This window comes from Rhinolophus ferrumequinum, chromosome 7 (genome assembly GCF_004115265.2).
Source record: "Rhinolophus ferrumequinum isolate MPI-CBG mRhiFer1 chromosome 7, mRhiFer1_v1.p, whole genome shotgun sequence".
Classification (NCBI taxonomy): Eukaryota; Metazoa; Chordata; class Mammalia; order Chiroptera; family Rhinolophidae; genus Rhinolophus; species Rhinolophus ferrumequinum.
This window is the reverse complement of record NC_046290.1, coordinates 52,262,796-52,283,403: the sequence shown is the minus strand read 5'-3', so window position 1 is coordinate 52,283,403 and position 20,608 is coordinate 52,262,796. Positions and strand designations below refer to the sequence as shown.

At 41.2% G+C, this 20,608-nt stretch overlaps 1 protein-coding gene across 7 annotated transcripts in view; it reads right to left on the bottom strand.

The window, feature by feature from the left end:
• Window positions 1-20,608, bottom strand: part of RASGRF2 (Ras protein specific guanine nucleotide releasing factor 2) — a 223,569-nt gene that overhangs the window by 39,673 nt on the left and 163,288 nt on the right. For 4 of the 7 annotated variants that reach the window (XM_033110501.1, XM_033110502.1, XM_033110505.1 and 1 more), the window contains exons 18-19: window positions 11,212-11,253; window positions 3,152-3,258 (exon numbers count right to left, since the gene is read on the bottom strand). In XM_033110501.1, coding sequence (XP_032966392.1) covers window positions 3,152-3,258; window positions 11,212-11,253 — 149 coding nt within the window. The remainder of the gene's footprint in view (window positions 1-3,151; window positions 3,259-11,211; window positions 11,254-20,608) is intronic. The other 3 variants (XM_033110503.1, XM_033110504.1, XM_033110507.1) reach the window with 1 other exon arrangement.

Genomic DNA, 20,608 nt, shown 5'->3' with positions numbered 1-20,608 from the left:
CAGCTCAGGGGCCACAGTCACACCTCCTCTGAACTTCACTGCCTCAGGCTGAGCCCACAGTCAGTAAGAGGAGGCAGTGGGCACACAGCGTGGCTTCCAGGACCCTGAGCTGAAACCAGCGCTGTGGGTTCCAACTGTTTACCAATCCGTCACTAAAAGTCTGCCCTGATTTCCTCAAACTGATCTTTGAGGAACTCAAATGACAACCAGGAGCCCAAAAGCAAGTCAGTAAAGGGAAGAAGGGAAGCCTGGACACTGAAACCAGCAAAAACTTGTCCTAAAACAATTGCCAACAGGAGCAATGTTACAGAAACATCCTGCACATGTGTGGTTATACAGAGAGGGTGACGGAGTACTTACTGGGATGGGGAAAGTGACAGAATATACACAGGATGATGTTACACCAGGACAATCAGACACCAACCACAGCACCCCCCCAAATCTTCTCACACATGCAGGGAAGGTAAGAAGAGACAAATGAGGTAAGAAGAGACAAACGAGTAAGAAGAGACAAATGGTAAGATCTTTCTTTGGCACACCAGGGTCTAAATTTTATAAACATATCAGGAGAAAAAACTGAATACCTGAGCAATTTCTACCATCCACATATGCCCCTGAGGGAGGGAGAGTCTGAGAAGCTGGGACTCCCATTGTGGCCCCTCTAACTGAAAATAAAGAAGTGCTTGCTTCCCGGTGTATGAGCACATCTGAAATAACAGCCCACAAAGTATCTGAACCATCCAATGGACAGCTAACACTTAGGGTGCTCTTTGGATTAGAACTAAAGATCACCAGGACACGATATAAATGAAACACACTTGTTTTCTCATGAATCCATTTTCTATTCCAATGATTTGGTGCTATTCACCTAATACTGTCTTATAAGCACACATGTATGTATGTATGTATGTATGTTTGTGTGTGTATATGTGTATATGTATGTATATACAATGCAGTTATCAAGTCAGAGGAAAACACCTATTGAAAATCTCTTTATTATAAGTGAGGGATTCAGTATGCCAATCTCTCCCAATCGATGAATTCTCTTTACCAAAAAAACAATAGCCATAGCATATTGTAATTGGCTTTGTGGTACTTGCCAGTTATTATAAGAGTTACATGTGAGTTGTAAGGGGTTCCTGTTTCAGATAATTAGAAAAACAGGGCACGGAGGATTGAGAAAGGGGAAGGGAGGCTGATACGGAAACAAGGTTAGTTTTTGTGGGAAGATTTGGAAGAGAGGGGGGAATCTTGGGCCAGGTAAACCTGGGCTTTGGTTTGTGCTGTGATGGTGTGAGTCGTGGCATGAACTTGCACAAGCGAAGCTTAGACCAGGGAAGAAAACCAAGCAGTATCTGCTCGGCCCTGTCTATTGAAGTTACTTTGCATTTCTGAAGCTACTGAAGTCAAGACCCTGAGTCAAAAAACAAGACAGGAATGGGATGAATGGTCAGATACAGGAGAAACCTCATTATCACGTTTTATCTGCAATGGGCAAAAGGGAGTTTCAAGAAGCTCACTGAGATCATAGAGGAGACGCTGGACGTGTCCAATGAGCTAAGGGTGGTTCTCCGAAGTTGAGTCACATAGGATCCATTTTTACTTTAGATGTGGTAAGATGAAAATTTTACATCCTTTCTTTAATGTGCTATCTTTGTTGTTTTCACTTAATATTTAAGAATTTGTATGGGCTTACTGGTGGTGAGGTCCAAATTTTTCTTCATTAGCGAATTCTTCTATCACAGGGATTTCAGGAGCATGGCCCTTGTGTGACCCTATCTGATGGCCTATCATTACCAAGGCCCATATGGCCTCTGAGAATAGAATGAAGTGAAACCTGGAACTCCTTGCCCTTTTCTCTATTCATTAACTAACTCACATTTCCTATGTTTCACATGGTGTGATCTGAGCCTTTCAGGACACCCCTTCTCTCCCTCCAAAACTCTCCATGCAGGGTGCTAGCCAGTCCAGGAGGCCCACCCATTATTTGGCAGTGGGTGAGGAAAGGACAATGCATGCCTTAAACCAATGAGGCAAATGGGGGCTGTGCTTTATTTTAGGAAATTGGTATCAATTCTACAAACTTGCACTGAAAACACACAGATAGATAGCAAATAAGTGTCCTGTCAGTGTGACCCAATTTAAAATTAGGATACTAAGGACCAAAACATCAAAGAGCATGAGGCAAAACATGTCCTGAATCAGGCTGAAAAAACACTACCTGACCTGAGACCAGAGTGTCTGGTACCAGGGTGTTACCTCTAGGGAGCACCTGCTGTTTACCTCCAGGGACACCTACTGTTTACCTCAGGGAAGCACCTGCTATTTACCTCAGGAGAGTACCTACTGTTTACCTCCAGGGGGTATCTGTTGTTTACCTCAGGGGAGTACCTGCTGTTTACCTCCAGGGGGTATCTGTTGTTTACCTCAGGAGAGTACCTACTGTTTACCTCCAGGGGGTATCTGTTGTTTACCTCAGGGGAGTACCTGCTGTTTACCTCAGGGGAGTACCTGCTGTTTACCTCAGGAGACTATTTACTGTTTACCTCCAGGGGGTATCTGTTGTTTACCTCAGGGGAGTACCTGCTGTTTACTTCAAGGGAGTACCTGTTTTTTACCTCCAGGAGGCATCTAGTTGTTTACCTCAGGGAAGCACCTGCTGTTTACCTCCAGGGGGCATCTGTTGTTTACCTTCAGGGCGCATCTGATGTTTACCTCAGGGGAGTACCTGCTGTTTACCTCCAAGGCGCATCTGCTGTTTACCTCAGGGAGGCACCTGCTGTTTACCTCAGGGGAGAGAACACCTGCCGTTTACCTCCAGAGGGCACCACTGCAGCTGGCACAATTCCACTTACAGAGAGGACCCTGTGACCAAACGATGCTCCTTGGATGGCATAGTACAGTGACCCTGTTGTGGGTCTAGCACCCACAGGTCCTGTCATTTGTAGCTCTGAAACAGTAGATGTTGGCAATACATGTGTGTTTGCTTTGATCTGTATGTGTATCCTCCTATTTCTTCCCTTTCTACATTCCAATTTCAAGGTTTCAAACTCTAACTCCAAAGAATCAGAAGGCATTTTACATGTATAATGACTTAGAGAGTTGATGTTTTAGAAATCCTTGAAAATAATTAATGAGGGCACTGAATTACCTGTGCGTGCTTTGAGACCCAGTGACGGAGGACATTCAGCACTCGATTGGTGGCTGTTCTACGTATAATAAACTCTTTGTCGCATATTCTCTCGGTGTTGTTAAATCCTTAGGAGGAAAAGAAACACACGCATGTTCTAGTTAAAGCCAATCCCCAGAGACCTGGAAAAAGTCACTTATTTCAGGACAGTAGTTAACGAAACTCACAAATGATAGATTTTGGCAGAGAAGTGCAAGTGGCTTCAGATGGTCGTGAACTCTGCGTACTTACCCATATACCCTCGGCAGTGAGGCTGCCACATAGTTACAGGTGCAATTAAATGAATAATGTGCACATATTTATTAAAGGTCACTGATTAAAGCTAACGCTAGTCTAGTGACACTTCTAGTTATGCCTCTCTTGGTCTATAATATAAAGCCAAGAAGGAGTTTTAACCAGTTTTTGAGTCAGCATTAGTTTATACTTTTGCCCCAAAGTGATTATATAACCAATAACCTTTTCAATACTTGTAGCTGTGTTACCATAGGTGGGAACAATAGGGCGAAGAGAGAGAGGGGAGAAAAAGGAGGAGGCGGCAAGGTCAGCAGTTAAGGAAAAAGTGCACTACAATCTGGCCAGAACTGGATTTCGACAGCCGAGAGTTGATCCAGGATGCCAACTTACCACGTTAGGTAAACTTTAGCTGATTCTAGTAGATTATAATATTATTAGCATGGCAGCCAAGAAAAATCTCCACCCTGTCCCCTATTGCCACGACAGTCCTGAGGGAGCCAAATAAAGACAAAAATGTCCCCTCTCGACCAGGAGGAGTGGTCAGCAAAGACCCGCCCCGCCTAGGAACACCTAAGACTCCACCCTTAAGTCCGGACTCTTCCACCCTTTCATTTGTTCCCAACCCCACTTACATTCCCCGCAGCTCCTCGTCTCTGAGCCTGCCTGCTTTCACTATCTTGAGAGGGTTCTACTATTCTCTCTAATAAATCTAGTGTTTGCGTGGCCCGTTTGGCGCATCCTTCATTTCTTTCCTGCTACGAACACCAAGAAGCTGTTGTCTGGCAACAGATGGATGAGCTCGTATCTTGGCTTGTAGACGACCCAAGTACTTCATTATACACCCATGTACTGAGAACCAGTATTGCATAGTGGTGAAGAACATGAACTCCACAGACAGACTATCTGGATTAAATCCCTGTTTTCCCACCGTACAAGTTATTTCACCTCTCTGGTGGCCAGTTTCCTCATGTCCTACATGACACAGTAAGTGTACCTACCTCATAAAGTTGTTGTGGCGATTAAGTTATTTAACACATGTTAAGCATTTAGAATGGCACCTGGAACAACAGTAAGAGCTCAATAAATGTTAGGTATTATTGCAATTGAATATTGGTTCAGTGAGTTTTGAGTCCTCACTGTACCAGCCTGTCTCCATCTTAGCCACCTTTTCACTATCAAGAAACTATTTTAACACTTTTCTACTTATTATTTTAAAGGATTCTGCCTTCCAATCATAATTAATCATAATCAATTAATTATGCATTTCCTTTAAGTATTAATCCAAGCCTTACATAACATCACTGGCAAACTTCTTCAAAGTTCTCTATACTCACTGATCCCATTTCCACATCTCCTACTCCAAGCTTCTCACCCCATCTCACCACCATAGCAGCTGCCATTAAAGTCACCAGTGACCTCCATGTCCCTATATCCAAGGAATATCTATCATCTCTCCATAGAAATCTCATCTCATGATCACCTAGGCGCAAATTACTCACACATTGATATCGCTGGAGCTCTTCTTTAAGCTCCAGATCTGCAACATGCCAGACATATATCCACCTTCCTCTTGACATTTTCCTCTTATGTGTTTCAAATACCTCAAACTCAACAAACCCCAAAGAAACACTCATGGACTTTCCACCAAACTTTGTCCTCTTCTAGTGTTTACTATCCCAGTAAAGGAACACCACCAGCCATCCAGTGACATAAGCCTGAAACTTTGGAATTGTTCTTGGTCCATCTCTCTGCTCCTTTCTGATAATTTTACCTGCTAAATAAATGTCAAATATGTCCATGTCATTCTATTTACAAAGTCAAAACTGGAGCTGAGTTACCAGCAAGTCTCACCTGGTCTGGAGCAACAGCCTCCCAACTGGTCTCCGTTGTCACTCTTGCCTCCTCAAATCTGTTCTCTGTGAAAGCCACTCTTGCTTCTTATTTGACTTCTCCAAATAAGCCCTTTCTTGCCTGAGTTGGACAAATGGCCCATAACCCATCTCACAACACCATGCATATTTACTTTGTGGCACATTTGCAATTTTACATTCATCTATGTGATTATCTGATCAATATTTGTGTCCTCCACAAAGCCCTGGATCGGGTATGCTTTTGCTGAGAATGAACACATACCTGGCATGTAGCTGATTATGTACACAATATATGTATATTTGCTAAATTAATGAATGAAAACCTGGGTAGTAGAAACTTACTAAGTATTTATTGAATGTGATATGAATGTAAAAATGAGTGAGTGAAAGACTGAACGAACAGTCTTCAGAGCTTATGAATGAGAAGAAATTGATGGGCTTGTCAAGGCAGAGGCCCCTTCGCCGTTCTCCTCTTTGAATGCAGATAAGCATCTTCCACCCCGTAGTAGATGCTGTCAGAGGAGGATGAGTGCTCTTGACAGTCTAGCTTTCTTGAAAAAAATCTTTTGCTATAAAAATTTAGAAATTCTGGGTAAAATGTAATAAATACATTTTTAAATGCACAGCTGAGTTTTCAAGAAAAGGAGGATTTTTCCAAAGCCAAACCCCAGAAAGATCAGAAAACCAGAACCAAGCCTCAGAATTGACGCTGACTACCCTGAGAGGATGGCAGGAACCAGTGTTGATAACATGGGATTTGGATTGTAACATCCACATGGTTCAAAAGAGGAAGCCCCAGGGCCTTCATGAAGTGCAGGTAAGGGAATGGGAACTGAAATTCCCACCTTAAGTTGGGATTCTCAAAAGATCATCCCCTCTGTATAGGTGGGCTAGAAAAAAATCTCTAATCTGCACAAAGAGATAGTTAAGAAACTTTGCCTCAGCCTGGATCTCAGTGGAGGTGGAAGAAAGCCTGCTTGAGAATTAATAACCACTGACCCAATCATGTCGGTTTAAAGCTCAGAATGAACCACTGTTGTGTGTTCTGCTTTTCTAGACTAGAAGTTTAATTAGAAAGTGGCCCAGGCCAGTGATAACCCCGACAAATGCACACTCAAAATCTCTCTGGAGGGACACACACTCAACCTCAGCCTTATTGGATTACCACCGAGAAAGGCCCTGAAGAAAAACTCACAATCAAAATTACGAAACACACAAACCATCCACCAAGAAAAAGGATCAGTAGACACAGGGATCAGGAACTCCCCACTCTACCTTTCTACTACTACCAAGAAATTCAGGTACTAGAACTTTAAGCTTCCTAAAATTAGGGTGTTTACAAATACTAATAATATAAAATTTCAATCGAAATTAAAAACATGAGAAAAAGAATAAAATAGTACTTTAAAGGTTAGATTTTATAAGAACCACATAAAACTTCTTCAAATTAATAAAATCATTCTATAATTATTGTTGAAAACTAGACAAGTTGAAATTTAAAACCCCACAGGTGGATAAACACAGATTAGATTCACTTGAATAAAAAAAGAGCAAACTGGAAAGAGATCTGAAAAAAATAGATCTGAGAAAATTACCCAGTACAAAGAGTGAAAGGGATAGAAAACAGCAAAAGGGGGTTAAAAAACATGGAGGAAAGAATTAGAATTTTCACCACATGTCTAGTAATGTGTCAGATGAAAAGAAAAGAAATCAGAGAGAAGCAATGTAGGAAAAGGGTTTTTCAGACTTTATGAAGGACATAAATCTTCAGGTTCAGTAATTGCAATGAATCCCAAACAGGTTAAGTAAATGAAAACCACACCTAGACAAATAAAATGAAACCCACACATAGAAATGGCAGAACTCTAAGACAAAGATATCTTTGAAGGAACAGGTGAGACTATACATGCTATCTATAAGGTACAGGCAGAGGAAGAGGATGGGAAATGCTATGGGAAATGGGGAAAGGATATTAGAAGGCTCAGAGTAATCAAATTAAAGCAGAGGCCTCAACTGGCGTGACAGCTGGGGAATAATAAGGAGTCAGCATTTTGCTGGAGGATAAAAGTCAAAAGCGCTTGAAACACTGAAAAAAGTGGGATGAGGCAGCTCCCACCCACATGTATAAGTATAACTATGATTAGTCGATGAGACAAGAACAGAAAGGGAGAAAGATGGGAATGAAGAAGGGGCAGAAAGACGGTAATCAAAGTGAAATGTTAAGAGAGAAAAGCAATTTTAAGAGAGCTGCTATTCTTTTCAAGTATTTTAGAAAAGCATTTACCACTACTGGATCCTTTGTGTCTGTGTCAGGGGTGGGTGGAGAGGGGAGTTTACTTTGAAAAACAGGCAAGAAAGGCAAGGAGCCTTCTTCTGCTTGCCAGATTATTTAGTATCACACCTTAAAAGACCACTTAATGGGTTTTCTTTATAAAATTTCCAATATTTACATAAATTCAAAGCTCTATTACCATTAAGGTTAGAATTTGACTTTACTGCTTGGGTGTTCTTCCTAACTGCTTCTAATGGACTTTCTCGTGTAGACCACAGCTTGGTAAGTTTGCAAACATCTCTTTGCTGTCCAGAGCTCATCACCTCCTGCCACTCACAGGGCTCCAAAATTCTCTTAGAAATTGACCAGGCACTCTCTTAAGCCATTTCCAACAATGTCCATTCAGTCATCCCAGCCAGAACAATCCACAGCGAGTGGTAAAGATGGCTGGAGTAGAAGGATCAGACACAGGTAGCACCAGCCTTCCAAGTGCTGTAGGAACACCAAGAACCAGGGAGGGAAGGTTCCAAAGATATACCTTCCACCGTCTGCTCCACAGGGCAGGCCACCTCTGATACGGCTCCAGGATGGACCCGAAGTAAAATCCAGGGCAAATCACTTAACCTATGGCTCAGTTTCCTTACTTGTAAAATAAGGAGAACAGTGTTGCCCCATAAAGTTGTAAATAAGAAATATATTTATTACAATTATGTTCTCATCTATAGCTGGCATCATCCATCCATCCCTTTGGCCAAATGGCCCTCACAATATACGTTTGACAGTATATTTATAAGGATATGTGAAAATAGTACCAATTTGATGGACATCAAGCTCTTCATGTCCTTCCTGAAGGACCTTTTTCACCATTTGATCAACAGATGGAGGTCTTTGATCTTAGGGAAAAAAATACTCTCTCAATTCTATTTAAACCACCAACAATTTAACCAGATACATCAACTACCTATCTGAAGGGCATACCTGTAGCAAATCCTGATAGAACAAGTTTTATAAAAGGGGCTGCTGCTTACTCATGAATTGAAATTGCCTTAACTGGGTTCTGAAATGCAAAGATGACAGGTGTGGTCTTGCTATAAAATAACATATAGGTCCAGGCTCCTGATCAGACATGCCTGCCTCCTTATTTTTCAGTCTTTAAAGCTATGTGATCAGAGCAGTGATCTTCTTTAACTCACCAGATTTCCTCCTTATTGCAAGCCACCATCTAAATTGGGGGCTGCTTGGGCAATATTTATTTCTCAAGGTAAACATGAACTACACAGCTCATTGGTGGCAATATCCAAACGGAAGCCATTCTGTCCTAGAATCATAGACCTGCCCCCAAGGAGTTCTTGTGCCATGTTTTTGGAATAACAAACGGCAAATCTTTGTGGGGCTTTAAACATCTTTAACTTTAACTTTAAGTGTAACAGCACATCCAAACTCTACCAGGAGAGTTTACTAATATCACATATCTGGTTAACCCAAGATTCCTGTCTTTAAAATTTATGCATATTCACTTTTTAGTTGTAAACATGGGTCAAACTGGCTAATTTGGGCAGCAAAGGCCATCTGGAAGAGTGATAAGAACCAAATCACCATACATGTGAATTTAAGAATGGGATTCAACTTTCTGGTCCTGCCACCAGACACCTGGTGAGTTGTTCCATCCCTTATAGCAATGTGCCATCTCTCTCACTAAACTAGTCACCCCTTGGTGAAGGGTTTTATCTCAAGTACCTTTGTAGGCCCTTCAGCTACGCACATAGGGATCCAACAGGTATTTTTCTTAACACAAAATGCATCACTCCCAATCGAAACTATTTGAAAATGTCTGCAGATGCTCTACAACTGAATTAAGGTCATTCTTTCACCGTATTACTATGATGACTATGGATCTGAAACCTATCACAGGCAGAACATATGACATGTGGAGGGAGGCAAGGAAGTTGAAAATAGAGAAAAGGAGGGAAATTTTCATTTTATCCTTTGAATAATGTGATGAACAAATGTTGCATAAGACACTATGTGAAGATACTAATGAAGCAATAGCAAATGCCCTTCAGTTTTTAAGTTCTTCTCCTTACTCAGGTTATCCTGAGATTTTTCTCTAAGTGTGATTAACTCTAACAATGAAAAAAACCCCATCCTTTTGGCACGAGGAGAAGAAGCTCAACAGGTCTATTATTATTTGTGATGGAAAATGATAAAATCAAAATCTTTGCTTTCATCTTTCAAAGAAATCAGTAACTGTCAGCGGGTTTGTTCTTATGGATTTTGAAAAATGTGTGTTCAGATTCCTAAAGAAGTGATTATCTACTGTGTTTAAAATAAAACTTATTGAGAACCTTTGTGTATTTCTTCTTTTAATTCTCCCAGTTCCATAAAACATAGTTCTTGCTTTTTCAGATGAGAAGACAGGCTCAGAGAAGTTCAACAGCCACCTAAGGTCACAGTAAGTAAAAGCAGAGCCAGGATTTGTGGCCAGATGATTTGATTCTGAAGTCCAGACTCTTCCCACAGAAACAGGCTGCCTGAGAGGCCGTTCACAGGCCGTCCACATTGTCCCTATTTATTGCTTATAGTTTGCAGCCCTTCCATCACTGCTGTCATCAGGTTTTGTGCTGGTGCAGAAACATAACAAGAATATACTGGCAGAACGGAGGGCGATGGAGACTTCTGCCAAAGCGGAATGGGGGCATTTGAGGAGTTGGTGAGAAGTGAAGCTACAGAGTAAGCAAGCTGAAATGACTTTTCAAGAAAATAGCTGAGGCAAGAAGGATACAGGCTAGAAACTTAACGGTGACAAACGTTGATGGGAGACAATAACTTGAACGAGTTTGGAAACTAAAATATAGCAATCTATTTTTTTTTAAATCAAGATGTATCATACTCTTGGTCAGAGTTTCTTGACAGCAAAACCAGTATTACTTAAAAAGGCCTGTGAAAATACAGAGAATGCTCTAGAAATGGTTAACATGAAGAACACCAAAAACAAGGACAAAGTTTAAATTTCCTGATAGTTTTCTTTTCTGCCCAACTTGATAACCAACCATGTGAAACTATGTATATCAGTTTGAATTCCCTGGTGGGCACTCACTACCTCTCCTGGGTAAGATGTGACTTTGCCTGCTCTGGGACAATATTCATATCCTTGGTATTAGGTTAATTTTCCCCACAAACCCGAATAATAATTTTTAAAACAATTTATACATTTTTAAAATAAAAAATAATTTTTAAACTCCTTCTGTATTTCTTTCTCCAGAATCTTCCACACACATCTAGAAATGCATTTCCATGGGCTGGGGGTAAAGGATGAATGATAGCTTCTTATCTGGGAGGCTGTGTATAAACTTGTGAATAAACATGGACCTGTGTATTCAGGTAGAGGGTGGGGCATAAAATTATTTGACATATTGTATTCTGAAGAAACCAAACCAGGGAATTTTAGAGATAGTTAGGGAGAGGGTATGAAAAAAAGCATGTCTCTCTCTTAACTGTTAACATACAAGAATTTATACAAAAGCTTTTAATGTATAAAAACAGTAGGTTTTACCACTAAAAAATGAAACATACCTTGGAGGGAAGGAGGGTAGAAGCCACAAAACACAAAGGTAGCCCATTTTAGTCAGACATAAAATACTTACTAAGCGTTTGTGCCAGTCTCTTTTGTAGGAGCTGGGGTACAGCTGTAAATAAGGAAAACTAATCAGCTACTCATAGGAACCTACATTCTACTGGGGAGACAAATAAATAATATTCAGTTTATTATCTATAAACAAATAAGGTAAATTGGATTTTGAAAAGAAGCACTACATGGAGAAGAAATAGGCTAACGTGTGAGACAGCACATTCGAGACAGCACATTCGCTAAGCTGGATTGAGGAAGGCCTTTCTAAGTAGAGGATGTGAGTTGGGACTTGAATTAGAACCTTGAGAAGGAGGCATTCACCTGAAGATATGGGGGAAACATATTTCAGCAGAACAGGGAATGAAAAGGCCCTGAGACAGCTCAGCGTGACTCAGGGACAGAAAGCAACCCATTGTGACTGGAGTCCAGCGAATATGGGGACAGGAGAAGGGACACAAGCTACACAGTGAGCAAGATCACCAGGCATCTTTCAAGCCAAGTTAAAGAGCTGGATTGTTTTTCTCTCTCTCTCTTTTTTTTTTTTTTGTTATCACCGGTTTATAATAAAAGGAATAGTCAGATGGAAGAGATGCATAGAGCCAGGTGTTGGGGCAGGGTGTGGAACTCTCCAAGCACGCCACTCTCCCCAAATCTGTACGTGTTCACCAACCCAGAAGCTCTCAAGAGCTGGATTATAGTCTCTGGTATTGGGAAGTCACCAGAGGGTTTGAGCAGGGGAATCATATAATTTGATTTACACTTTGGAAAGGTTACCCTGGCTGCTTTCTGTAGTGTGGACTGGATGGGGCAAACGTGTCGAGAGCCAGGTATGAGGCAGTAACCCAGGTGATCCAGGTGAGGCAGGTTTGGACAAACATTGTGGCAGGAGTGGTAAGAATTATTAAGGAGATAGAGGGGCTAAGGCTTGCTGATGGATCAGATGTAGGGGTCTGTGCTGAACTGAATAGTGCCCCCTAATTCATGTCCACTCAGAACCTATCAACATTACTTTACTTGGAAATAGGGTCTTTGCAAACGTAATCAAGTTAAGATGTCAAACTGGATCAGGGTGGGCCAGTGTGGTTATAAGAAGAGGGAAATTTGGACACAGACACACTCAGAGAGAAGGCGGCCATGTGATGACAGAGGCAGAGATTTGAGACCTGAGGCGTAAAGTGAGCTCAGGAAGCACAACTCTGGGAGTCTCTCCAGAAAACGGCTCCACTCTGTCTGAATACCAAGTCTGTCTGATCCTGTCAATGTTCAGTTATTGTGCTGCTTGCTCCATACTCTGTGTCTTTCATCACACCATCAGAACATGCCAGGCGGGATTCTGCTTCTCCTCAAGTGCCCTGGAGGCAGCCACAGAAAGGTAGAGGGGCAGAAAGCAAGCATTCACGTCTGCAGCTGCTATGCAGACTTTCATTTTAAATTCTGGACCTGCTTTGAAACTTACAGAAAGCACAGTGAGGAGAGTATCTCTGTCATCCAACTGTGTCCGTAAGTGTGCAGTTTAAAGACCCTCTAGGATTTCAGACAGATTCTGAGTCGCTCACTGTATAATTCTGTTCCAGTGAATTAGTTTAACAATGCGGACTGGTCAACGACTTGCCCCCAGCCCCTTAACCGCCAACAGCTTCGGATCCATCATCTTATCCATTGAGGGCAATGAATATAATATGGCAATCCTCTGACTGACACACGCCACCCAGAACTTGAAGATTGTAGTTACCTCATGAGGGAGATCAGGAGACACCCTAATTCCCCTTTCCTTCAAAATCTCTCTGCAATTCTATCCTCCCTCTCTTTCTTCATTCCTGGAGAGAGCAGCAAGATGCGACATGAGAAATAATGGATTTGGGATTGTTTAATGGGCTTAGCTCACTGAATGACCTTGGAAAAGTCCTTACATCTATCAGAGTCTCAGTTTCCTCTTTGGTAACAAGAGGTGCTTATTTAGATTCCTCAGTGTCTAAATTCCTCAGTGTCCCCTTCCTCAGTGTCTCCCTGGTCAAAGCTCAGGTCTCCCACTGTACATCTGATATCCTTGCTTCTCGGGCATCATCAATTTCCTCTGTGCCATCCCTTCCTCCATCTTTCCTCTAGCACCTCAATCTCTTCAATGCTGTGCTTACAAAGGCTTTTACTCGATGCTCCCACTCCCTCACATGTGACAATGAGGCTGTGTCTTTCTTGCTTATTCTAAGTATCAATAGAGTGTTTGTAAGCAGGAAAGAGCTTTTGGCAGGAGGAATGAAGTGTCACCTTGCCCCACTAATCCACTGGTGCTTTGGTCCTGGGTGCTTCTTGGAAAAGTTGCACAGTACCAATTCCATACATCTGATTGCATCCATGAGATAACCCAATCTATTTTCTTGAATGTTCAATGACATTGAGATGCATCAGGTGGACCCATGTGGCAAAGACAGAACCAGCCCAGACGTGGGAAAGGATGGTAGGAGTTCTTAAGAGTCAAGTCACCACAAGCAACGAGGAGTCTGAACTGGTGCCCCAGAAGAAGTCCCAGGGCTTACGGAAAGTAGAAGCCAGTGGTCCAGGCAAGTTAGCAGGGATCTGTACCAGCCCCAGGGATGGTTATGAGAGTGGGTGAGCTTCAGGAGAATCACTGTGGACTGAGCAAGGCTTCTGTATCAGTAGCAGAGGCATCTAGGACCAGCAGGTGGGCTCTGATGTAGTTAGGATGGGACATCTGGCCTAGAGGAGCACTTGCAGGCAAGCAAGGATAGGGGAAAACAGCACTGGGAATACTTGGAAATATTCCCAAGGAAGTCTTTAAAAGATGAACTTTCCAATGACAACTTCGCGAATGATGTTGCTAACCTTTTATTGATATCAGAGGGATTATTCATTATGAATTAGTACCAACTGGACAGTTAACCAAGTTTACTATTTGAAAGTGCTGAAAAGGCTGCGTGAAAAAGTTAAATGACCTGAACTTTTCACCAACAATTCATGGCTCTTGCATCACGACAATGTAACAGTTCACACAGCACTGTCTGTGAGGGACTTTTTAGCCAGTAAACAAATAACTGTATTGGAACATTCTCCCTACTCACCTTCTGGCCCCCAGTGACTTCTTTCTTTACCCAAAGATAAAGGAAATATTGAAAGGAAGACATTTTTATGACATTCAGGACATTAAGGGTAATATGATGACAGCTCTGATGTCCATTCCAGAAAAAGTTCCAAAATTGTCTTGAAGGGTGGACTAGGCACTGGCGTCAGTGCATAGCTTCCCAAGGGGAGTACTTGGAAGGTGACCGTAGTGCTATTCAGCAATGAGGTATGTAGCACTTTTTCTAGGATGAGTTCGCGAACTTAATTGTCCGACCTCTCATGCACTGGATGCAGGGTGGGGGAGGCAGTTCTCAAATTATTGTAATTCAAGTATCAAAAGAAATTGAGCCCCACTTTGAGGTCCCATGTGAAAGACCTGAAACATTGGGTCTTTGTGCAAAGGGTCTTACATGCAGTGGGGACTTAGTCAATCTGTTCAATTGTTTTTATTTTTTAAAATCCAAGATTGTTTATTCACTTTCTCATTTGTGGATAAATATACCAAGACAGCCTGGTTCTGTTCATTGGAAGACTTTGGTATTTCCTGAGGCAGGAGGTTCCGGAACCTCCCTGCTTGGGAATTTACCACACTTCTCTTCCCATCCCGTCTCCCTAGGGTCTGTAACCACAAGATTAGAGGTATCGTTAAAGTACTTTCACTTTACCAACTGGGGACTGTACACAGTTGTGGAAACTTCAGCCCCAGGGAGAGTCCCTGCACACGAAGGCAGGGTCACACTGAGCTCCACCCTTGGGGAACCCTCTCGGGACCCAGAGTATTTCAGACAAAGTCTATTTGTATCATTTCAATGACAGATGGCCACTCAGTGCTCAATGTTGACAACTTTCAAATATTACACATTGTTAACAATACTTAAAACATATTTGAGAGCTTCAAAGTTCCTCTTTGCGCTCCCCAGACACTTTCACCTCATCTACATAAGACTTTAACTCCCATATAAGAATTTCACCCTCCCTCCAGAATCCATACTTTGCTGATCAGGCCAATACTCACTGATTGGTATGAAACTGCCAGAAAGTACAAGAAGCTCCCAAGAATTCCATTCCCTAAGTCTGTGTTACTGTCACTATTCATCAGGCTGGAGAAAGTCCATTAAAAAAAACAAAACACAAATTCTGAAAGTACTTTCTGTTTAACTTTCCAAGAAATGATTCAATGGTATAGAAATGATCCAACAGTCTACCAGATACTTGTACAAAAATATTTTCTACCAAATCAGACCAAAGTATTTGGTTAATAAAAACATAAATTAATGAACCATATTGATTCCTAACCTTCATGAAGGTTGACTTATTTTCTCATCAAACTTGGCCCAATATTAAGGGCAGAGACCTTAATTCACACAGTGAATAAGTGTGGTGTAAAGTCATGTTGGTTAGAAAAATAATTTCCCAAAAGTAAACTAACTTCTTGGACTTGAGATTCTACTGAGTGACTATAAAGCATATTCTAAACCTCGGGAGTAAATGAGCACATTGCTGAGAAAATGCCCTGTCCTGAAGAAATGAAAATGGCTCTGATGTGCTTTGCTCAAATTCAAGCCTGTGACTGTGTAGTAAAAGAGGCTACGTACTACAGCGAAAGTATCATTCTAAGAATTAAAGCATTATAATTATTATTTGTAGCTAAGATTCATTTAGTGCTTACTTATGCCAGGGACTAAACTCTCTTAAGCCTTACAACAATCCTATACGTCAGAGCTATCCTCATTTTATAGAACATAATAATGACCTAGCAATCACTTATATAGTGTTTATTTGCCATGCACTGTTCCAAGCACTTTAAACATATTAACATATTTAACTCCCACAATAACCTCGTAAGTAGGAGTTTGCACTGCACAATGTCCTCAGGTACCGTTCACATCTACTACAGATGTGACTGCAGCAGTCACAGGTTCCAATTTCCCCATCTTATAAAGAGTTCTGAAACGAGCAAACATCTGGTGCGGATGACCAGCCTAGCTCTCTGATTACACAGCACCTCCTGCGGGGACACACATCTCATCTGCACTTGCCCCAGGGCAGGGGAAAGTGCTACTTAAAGCATAGAACTTGATGTTCACTCATATGCACAGAAACTGGGATCCCACAAGAACCCTCTAGACCACATATTGCACAAAAATTACTTTGCCTGAAGATATTTTAAATTAGCAAGTTTGGGGGTCAACAGAGATGGATTTAACTAGGCAGAGAAAGATTTAACAAATAGGCACCTTCTGTGCCTATTTGACTATCTCATTTTTGCACGTTCTTGCAATGTAGTCATATTTGTATTTGAATCGAGATGCTTAAACATTCACATCTTTTCTTACAAGCATAACTCATTACATGTAAAAGACTAAGAAGGAGAGGGGTTCCTTCATGTACTCTGGGGCTGGAGGGTTCAAAAGCTAAAAAATTGCCTTTCCCAGACTCTCCTGTAACTCAGGTTCTGAATGGAAATGAGAGCTTCCGTGCAGGGCCTGGAAAGTGGACGTGAAAGGCAGTAGCCCTTTCCGCTGGCAGGCCTGACCAGGGCGCTGCAGCGTCCCAGCCCACGAGGCAGCCTCTGGAGAGGCAGCTGCCATGTCCTGGTCACTGATGCTGCGAAGTCTGTCTTGGGTCAGCAGTTTCCCAGTGACCTCCTGCTTGCTCCCAACCCCAGGATCTCAGAGCCAGGAGCCCCCTGGGTCAGTTCTGCATGGTGTCCCAGAGGTGATTTCTGGAAGCCCTGCCCCAAGCCTAGGTACCCATGACCCTGTAATAAATCTCTTCCCAAGAAAAATAGCTAATTTGTTCCCCACAACTAAACTTTCATGGCTAACAGAGAGCAAGTGCCTGATGCCAAACATGCAGGAATTAGCCCATTCTGCTCAATATTTGCAGTTAGAAACCAGGAGCTACCTTTCCTGCCAGATGCCAGAGGAAGAAAGGAAAGAGGGAAGGAAGGAAGGAATCCCAGCAGAGGTAAGGAGAATTCACACAGAAGCCTCTCTCACCCTGAGGATAGTGCTGGGTGAATTAGGCCCTCTTAGCCCATGTTTAGAAGACAGTTAGCCTGTGAAAGTTCGAAAAAAAAAGCTTGTCTCTGTCACTGTTTGCCTGGCAGAACCTGACCTCTTATTTAAATGAAAACCAAACCAAACCAAACCACTGCAAAAAATTGTTCTAGAGGTTCAGAGAAAAAGACTGACTAACAAAATGAATGAATTTAAATAGAAGATAATAACGCATATCGGACTAACATACCGGCAATGGGTTACTGGGTAATGTTCACAGTAGTATCTTCATTTCATGGATTTAAATAAAGCATCAAACCATTTGCACACAATTCATATGTGGAAATCTTTGTACACAACGTGAGGAGAGGCCCCAGTGGGGACAAAACAGTATTTATATTTTGTCTAAGAGGTTCTCTTCAGCAACATCATGTTCAGTAAGCTCAGCCACTGATAACAGCCTCTGACTGGTAAATAGCACATCCTCCTGAGGGGACACATTTTCTCCTCTAGCTTCTGAAGAGTCTAAAAACTGGCTCTTATACTCAGGTCTAAGGGTGAGGATTTAATAGCAGCATCGCAATCGTACAGTGAAGTGATTCATTAGTGCTTATTCCCTACCATCAGCCCAGAAAAGAGGCTATTTTCTTATAACACCTTGGAAATGTTCTCTGATAAGCAAAATTAAACCAAATCAGCAGACCACTGCCCCAGCCATCACGTGGCCCTCTTTCTCTCGGTCTGATCAATTCTGTCACCAGAAGCATAATTTGTAGTTCTATGAGAGCTTGCCGGTGTATCCAAAATCCCAATGGCTCCACACTTTATTAACTCACTCTCTTGGTAAGATACAGTGGCAATTAGGCAATGATCCCAGAATGGAATTGGAGTTGAGTCCTTGAACCATCTGAGACTCAGATCACGTGGCAGGAATGCAATGATCACAGCGGACGACTGGCACACATCAGTGCTCTCCTCTTAGCATAAAAGGATCTTCCAAAGGCATGGACAATTCCTTAAGCATCAGATGAATTAACCTACTCTAGTTCTAGGTTAGCTATCATAAGAACTTTTAAAGAAGGCAGGAAGAAAATACATACAATCAGAAGCTCCTTTGTTATCCACCTTTAAAAACACAGTCCCTGCCATTTGGTTCTGGATACCAAGTGGCATCCATGATGACGCTATGCTAGAAAGCTCCCTTCTGAGTTCTAATTAGGATCTTTCTTACAATAAGATGCCTGTGAGAGAGTTCAAAAGGAACTCACCTCACTCATAGCAACTTTTGCTCTAGAGGGAAGCGTTCAACGTTACAAGGCATTTATAAAATTCTCTTAAGTACTGCTCTTACCTTGGACATGTGAGTGTCACTAATAAAATACATTTTCCACTGAAGATGAAAGCAATAATATGAGGATAAAATGGCTAAGCCAGTGAAACAACAGAGAGAAAAACAAATGAAAGTACGTATAATTTTTAACAGGTTTATTGAGCTATAACTTACATGCCATGAAATTCGCCCATTTTAACTGTATAATTCGCTGACACTGAGTAAATGTATAGGGTTGTGCAGCATAATCACAACCCGATTATAGAACACTCGATCACTCCCAAAATATCCCTACTACTGCCGTACAGGCAGTCCCTGCTCCCAACCCCAAGCTGGGCAATCATGAAAGTTTGCTGTCTTACAGATCTACTTTTTTATACATTTCATATAAAAGGAATCATACCGTGCGGGGTCTTTTACATTTGGCTTCTTTCATTTAGAATAGGAGTCCCCAATCTACCTGCTGCCTGTTTTTCTGTAAATAAAGTTTTACTGGAACACTATCACACCCAATTATTAATGTATTGCCTGTTGCTGCTTTAGCACCACGAGGACAGAGCTGTGACGTTGCCACAGAGACCATATGGTCCACAAGCCTAAAATATTAATTATCTGATCTTTAGAAAAAATTGCTGACCCTGACTGAGCATAATATTTTTGAGGTTCATCCATGTGATAGTATGTATCATTCATTCATTCCTTTCTACTATGGAATAATATTCTATTGTATCACATTTGTTTCTCCATTCACTTGTTGATGGACATTTGATTGTTTCTAATTTGGGGCTATTATGAATAATGCTGCTATAAAAATTCATGTGTGAGTCTTTGTGTGAACATATGTCTTCATTTCTCTTGTGTAGATGCCTCGTACCCTGGAGTGCAGTTGCTGGATCCTATGATAAGCTTATGTTGAACATTGTAGGAAACTGGCAAACTGTTTTTCCAAAGTGGCTTTACTCTTTTATGTTTCCACCAGCAATGTAGGAGAGTTCTTGTTTCTCTACATTCTCACTGTCACTTGTTATTTTTCCGTCAATTTTGTTATAGCTATTCTAATGGGTATGAAGTAGTATTTCATTGTGGTTTTAATGTGTATTTCATCTTTTCATGTCCTTTTTAAGCCATTTGTTTATCTTCTTTGGTGAGATATCTATTCAAATTGTCCATTTATTTTCACTTTGAGTGTTTGTCTTCTTAATATTGAGCTGTGAGAGTTCTTTATGTAATCTGGATAGAAATCCTTTGTCAAATTCACGATTTGTAAATATTTCCTCCCAGTTCTTTATGGGTTATCTTTTTCACTTTCTTGATGGTGTCCTTTGTAGTAAAAAAGTTTTCCATTTTGATGAAGTCCAACTTATCAACTTTTTTTCATTTATGAATCTTGCTTTTGATGTTGTATCTAAAAATTTTTGGCCAACCCAATGCACTAAGATTTTCTCCTGTTTTTTATTGAAGTCCATAATTTTAGCCCTTACATTTAGGATTAAATTAATCTTTTTCGCTTGTAGCCAGCCAATTGCTCCAGCACTGTTTGTTGAAAAGACCATCCTTCTTCCCATTAAATTGCTTTGGTACCTTTATAGAAAATCAATGGGACATAATGTAAGGATTTATTTCTAGACTCCTACTTCTCTTCCACTGATATGTATGAATATCCTTATGCCCGTATCATACTATCTTGCTAACTGTAGTCTTCTATAAAGTTTTTTTTTCTATAAAGTTTTGAAATCAGGAAGTAGAAGTCCTCCAACTTAGTTCTTATTTTTCAAAATTGTCTTGGCTATTCTGAGTCCTTTCATTTCCATAGAAATGTTAGCAGTCTTCCAAAAAAAAAAAAAAAAAAGAACCTTACTGAGATTTATGCATACAAGTATATTTAGAATCAGCTTATGAATTTCTTCAAACATGCCTATTGGCATTTTGATAGAAATTGTGATGAATCTACAGATCAGTTTTGGGGAAATTGCCATCTTGACAAATATCGAATCTTCCAATCA